General features: G+C 55.0%; 1 protein-coding gene across 1 annotated transcript in view; it reads right to left on the bottom strand.

The window, feature by feature from the left end:
- Positions 1-1,741: 1,741 nt before the first annotated feature.
- XXYLT1 (xyloside xylosyltransferase 1) overlaps positions 1,742-6,000 on the bottom strand; it is a 41,240-nt gene continuing 36,981 nt past the window's right edge. Inside the window, exon 4 of the mRNA XM_076341061.1 lies at positions 1,742-2,808. Within this exon, the coding sequence (XP_076197176.1) occupies positions 2,412-2,808 (397 nt within the window). The 3' untranslated portion in view covers positions 1,742-2,411. The remainder of the gene's footprint in view (positions 2,809-6,000) is intronic.

Raw genomic sequence — 6,000 nt, 5'->3', positions numbered from 1 at the left:
GCTCCCAACTCTGAGGAAAGCATCCCCTGGCTGCAGGCAGAGGGTGCCCCACGCAGCCCTGGCTCCCGAGGCCAACAGCCTCGGTGTCACCCTGTGGCAGTGCCACCCCAAACCCATCATGGTGCTTTCAGGCCAGCCCCAACACCCAGAGCCATGCCAGAGCTGCTCAGCCCCGTGGAAAAGCTGCGTTTGCTCATCGCCTGCCGCTCCCCAGGGCTGGTGACACGAGCCACCTGGCCTGTATTTCCAGCACGTCCATTTCCAAACCGACAGCAAGGTCTTGCCCTGGCACTCAAGGCCCCATGTGTCACCAGTGCCACCGGTGTGCCCTGGCCAGCGAGTGCAGGGCTGAGTCCCCGCAGCAGCATCCTGGGCACGGCAGGGGCTGTGCACATGGGGCAGCCCCAGGAGCCGCTCGGGGCAATCGCAGGGGCCTTGGGACATGCCAGGGTGGTGACAAAGCGCCGATGCCAACCACGGGACCGTGACACTGCACGAGGAAGCCCAGGAAAGCAGCACGGCACTGCCAGGGCAGGGACGAGGTGGGTGGATCCCAGGGCTGCTCCCGGCCACGCAACGCAAGGACGTCCCCACCCAGCTCAAACCTAAATCAGAGCGAGCACCGACCGAGCAAAGACCCTCCAGACACCCTGGGAGGGCACATGCTCTCCAGGCATGGCGGCAGCTCTGGCTGGCTGAGCCACTGCAAAACTTCCTCGTCCTTCAGGGTACATCATCATGGTGCATCGCCTGTCCTGAATCCTGCCCCGCTGCAGCCTCCAGCACCCTGGCTGCTTGCCTTGTCTTACACAGCGAGGCCTGATCACCTTGTGTTTTGGTGAAAATGTGAGTCTAATACAGCAGGCTATTGCTTCTTTCACTAGCCCTTAATCACCTCTTCACAGTTCCTTCCCTGGGGATGTGAAAATACTTAAAGCAGAGCTTGTGTGCTATTCAGAAATGGATTGGTTCAGCAAATCAAAGAGGTTAGGGCTGCAGCCCGCATCTCAGCCTGCTGTTCCCCTTACATCAGTTAGAGGGAGGAGAGCCTCTCCCTCAGTAAAGAGAAACGTTCATTCACGGACACGGGGGAAACTCCTGCCGCACACTGTGCGGGCTGTTATTAGGTTAAGCCATAATTAAGTCCCCATCCCTCTCTCTTGCATGTGCACGTCACACAGATGCACACACAGACGTGCACACACACAGGCACATGCCAGCTCGGTGTAAAAACCACCAGGGCTGAAAGTGCTTAATGCGTGTGTGCACCCCCTCTGACAGAGACCTGCGCAGGAGCTTGTGCGCGCTGGCCGGGCCAGCCGAGACAGGATTTATTTAGGGCGCAGAGTGCTCATGCCTGAAGCCCACTCATTCACAGCACAGGCAGTTCCCGGCTCCTTCCAAACCAACCCTGGCTACAGTGGTGATGATCTTTTTTTAAAATTCAGTCTGTGTGCCGGCCCATTTATTTGCATCGCTCGCTCGGGACAGACGTGGGATAATCACAGCAAGAAGCTATGTAGGGCACCACATTCAACTGCCCAACAGATATACATCAACTACTTTTTAATCATGATAAGAAGAGCATGAAACCTCCTATCGCACAGGACTTCAGTTGTGCCACAGAAAAACAGCCGAGTGTCTTTTACATCTGCAGCTTTATTCTTGTATGAAAGGTTAAAGGCAAAGCTAGAAAAATGAACCTATTGGTACACGCTCACTGAACGCTTTTAAGACAAGATAGGGCAGTAAAGCTTTTATTGCTAAGAAGAACCAATGGGAGGCTTTAAAGCTCATCTAGCATTCGATTTTTGTTTGTAAGTAACCCAATTTAAAGCAGCTTTTCAGTCTTTAAAACCCTCTCGCCTTTCTGGAATGCTTCAAAAGGAAGATGACCTGAGGACGGTGTCTGCTCTCCAGAGGGACCAGACGGATGCTCTGCGTGAGATGCAGAAACGGGCCACCGACGAATGCCAAAACGAAACCCAACTGCCTGGCTGTGGCCTCCTGCTGATCATTAGACAAGGCAAGGCTGCAGAGCACGCCCAGAGCAGCACCCTGCCATGTGCAAAAGCAGCGGTCGCCTGAAGGCCCTCGGCTGTCCCCGTGCCCCGGTGGCTGTGGCACAGACGGGCACTGTGGACTTGCCCCAAGCAGAGCCAGGTGAGAGCTGGGAGCTGAGCCCGGGCACGGTGACTGTGAATGCCCTACTCCAACTACCGGACTGCACTTTCTCCTGCAGGGGTGAGGCTACAGGCAGTGGGATACTGAACACTCTTGGGATCCCTAGGGATCCCCCTGGGATGCAACGGATCAGGGCTGGCCACCCTTCCCAAGGGACTGCTGGTGCAGCCACTATGGCTCTGCAGGGCCTGCTGCAGTCAGAGCTGCTCCCGGGGGTGGCAGGTGCCCTAGTCTTCAGGGATCGGGGTGTTGCAGTTCCCGTGGTAAATTTTGACCTCACCCTCGCACTGGAAGTACTGGTCGAACACGTCACTGTATCCATGGTCCCTCCACCATGTGCAAAGCTGCCGGTTCCACGTGCAGTCAAGCACATGGAAGAGCTCTGGGTGCTCCATCCCCACCATGGTGAAGAAATCCTGGTCCCCGAGGTGGCCCTTGAAGTGGTACTTCTCCGTCAGCTTCTGCACCATGGCGGGTTCCAGCAGCTGGTTGTAGAGCTTGGACTGCCTCATGGCTTCCAGGTTCAGGAGCAGGACACCACTGTTGAAGCCGGGCAGCCCATCAGGAGGGGGGTCCCCCACTTTGGTTTGGGGGTTCTCGCGGCGATACTGCCAGAACGTGTGCCTGCAAAGAGAGGAAAAACAGGAACAGGGGAGTCAGGGAGCGCAGCCCGAAGAGCAGCCACCTCAAGTCTGGATCACAGCACAGGATCTACCACCCACCCAAGGGATCTCGCAGTGCTTGTATTCTGCTGGCTGGAGGCACCTAGCCTCCCAGAGCAGCCTGGTGCTTCATGGGCTGCGTCTCTCTCCATCCCCCTGCACAGGATATTGCCCAGACCTCAAAACACTCTTCCTGCTCTCTCCTAAAGCCCCTTTTGTTTCTACCAGCATCGCTCTGGTGAGCCAACAGGACAGAGGATCGCGTGACGATGAAACCACATCCCCAGTGCCTAGGGCGAACCACCAGAAGTGCCCCCATGGCTGGTACATCCCAGGAAGATGTCCTGCAGTTAATGGGATCTCAGCAGCAGAGCTCGCAGCATCATTATTACTATGATTTGATTATGGGGAAGCTGCGGATCAAAGATGGGCCCCAGTTTGAGACTGTGCAAAAAGAAGGCTTGAAATAAATCCGAGTGGCAGAAATATTTCTTCAAAATAAAACCAGAAATCCAATGGCAACACCTCATTAGCTAAATAAGCACTGCTTTCAGCATTTGCAGCCCTAGGAAGGCTCAGCTGTAGCAGCTCTGGCAGACACAATCTTCACTAGCTAATTTCCAGCTGCCAAGGAGAAAAGTGCGGTGCAAGTCTAGCAATACACAAAACTAACTCCAGAGGGTGATTCAAATGGGAAAAATTTAGACAACCTAAGCAAGCAGACCAAAAGAGTCTTTGGCTCCTTCCTCAGCCCTGGGGCGGTGAGCACACCCCACCATACACACACCGGCTGCTCCCACTTGCAGGAATTGAATTCATCCCATGCTATTACCCAAGCAACTGGGGTTGAATCCGACCCAAAAAATTGCTCCCATTCAGACTGAAAGTCTTCTGCCCCCAAGCAGCATCCTCTGCTACAAAGCCGGGGAGCTGAGAGCTGGCCAAGCCTGCGGTTCGAAGGAGGGCAGGAAGGACCCACGGCCCTCACCCCACGTCTGACAGCCCAGGGGTGCCAGCACCGTGCTCTCCTTCCAACCCTAACACTTAAGGCAAAGCTACAGCAGGTTTTTTTGCACCTTGCTGTGAAGATGTTGGAGAGAAACACTTAGAAAGAATAAGCCAAGCCTGCCTCTGGTTCCCCTCTGAATCTGTCAGACACCAACCAAAGTCTCTGTGCACCTACAGGAGACAAGAATTTGTTGGTAGATGGTGTGGATTTAGCACCCGAAGGTTTAAAGTGGTCCCATGCTTGGAAGCTGAAGCTGGGCTAATTCAGACGCGAGAAGATGCAAGGACATTAGCCCCTGGGACAGCTCCAGAGTCATGGTGGGTACTCCCCCACTGCAAACATTTAAATTGAAATTTTTCTTGTAAGAAGCTGTGTTCAGCTCTAACAAGCACTAGCTCAGGGAATCCTACGGCTTGTGCAGAGATCAGACTATTAAATCCACCCTTCTGGCCTGTCCTCTGGATCCGCTGGATCCTGAGAAGAGCCAGGACAGCACAGGACTGCGAGGAGCCTTGCCCAGGCGAGAGTGGCCAAGGCAAGAGCTGGGATTCAGCAGCCACCACAGAATTATCCCAGCAGAAAATGTGGATCTATTAATAACGTCAACCATGAGCACCTTTTTTATTTCCCAATCTGGAGAACCACGACCACCATGCAGCATCACTTCCTTACAACTTTCCATTTAGACGCTTCAGATTCAAACCTCTGAAATTTCTCATTTCATTAAGGGTCTTTACACCGCTCCCTTTCACCTGATTCAGGACGGAAAGGGTTTTTCCAAGCGCCAGTTTCCCATGGAAGGAAGGCTCAGTTTTTGAGCAGGCGTCTGCACGCCTCTTGGGGAAGGGGAGTGGAGGACTGGCTGCCTCACTGGAGCCCGTGGGCAGCAACGCTTGTTTGATCTAAAGGGCAGGGAAGAGATGAAAGGGCTCTGCCTGGGCAAAGAGCAGTTATGTCTTGGGGATAGACAAAAGCATCCACATCATGCTAAAAGACAGCATCCACAAAGACGACTTGTGGATGCTCATGAGAAAAGGAAAGCAAAGCGCTCTCCACGCAGCATTAGAGGGAAGCTCAACCTGCAAAGACAAGACTCAGCCTCGCACTGATCAGCCTCCCGAGGTGCTCAGGTCCAGGGGTCTGAGCAGAGACTGGCTCAAGCCCACCTCTGCATACTCTGCTCCCTCTGCTTCTCCCTAGCAGTGCCAGGAAAGCTATCCCTGTGCCCAAAAAATGATGCTGGAAGCTGGCAGGAGGGAGAGGGGGAGCAGTGTCATGGAGGGAGGCGTCTTTCCAGCTCCATAGCAGTGGAGCCAACTCCTTTCACATTCTTACCTCCAAAAACACGCTTCCCAAGCTAAGGGACGAGATTACAGCCCCTGCAAGTAGCTAGAATAGGAAAAATGCAAGCGCCCAAGGCCTCAGCATCGCCAGGCCGTGGCAAGGCAAAAGCAGATCTGTATCAAATGACTCAATTTTTCACCAATGCTGTTCCCCAGCGGATTACCTGGCGATGGCTGATAACGAGAAGGGAGCAACGTACCCTTTTCTGCAGGGAGAGGAGACAGACCGACAAGCAGCAATTGTTCAGCCCTTCCTCCCGGCGCTGGCGTGACGAGGCCATCCTCCCCAGGCCGTGTGCAGGGACCGCAGGGGAGCGGGGTTGGGGGGGGAGGACAGGGCAGTCCCCGGGGAGCGATGCTGGGGCGAGATCCAGGATGCGACGAGCTGTGGGTGGCTCCGCAGCGCCGACAGCTTGGGAACCTGCTCGCAGCACCGCGCCGCAGCCTTTCCAGTGCTGGGCTCGGGCCAACCGAGGGAAAGGTATTTTGGCAGGGCCACCGGCAGCATCTGTTTAGCCTGGATTTCGCTCGGCTTTTGTCCTTGTAATGGAGACTCTCATCTCTCTCCTTCTGCAGGGGCCAGGACAGAGAAAAGTGTGGTCGAAAGGCACCTCCACCCAGCTGGAAGAAGAAGGAGCAGCGGGTATGAGAGCATCATTTTCTTTGGAGGAGATGGGGCCGGGGAAGCACAGCAATGAGCTGAACAGCTAACCCAGCCTGTGCCCTGTGCTGCTTTGTCCTGCCTGCCGTCCGCCCTTGGCACCCACCTCAAATTTTGGCAAAACACGGGGGGGACGGAAAT

The sequence above is a fragment of the Aptenodytes patagonicus genome, chromosome 6 (assembly GCF_965638725.1).
Source record: "Aptenodytes patagonicus chromosome 6, bAptPat1.pri.cur, whole genome shotgun sequence".
In the NCBI taxonomy this organism is placed as follows: Eukaryota; Metazoa; Chordata; class Aves; order Sphenisciformes; family Spheniscidae; genus Aptenodytes; species Aptenodytes patagonicus.
Note: the sequence above shows the minus strand (reverse complement) of the source record. Positions and strands in the feature narration are given on the sequence as shown.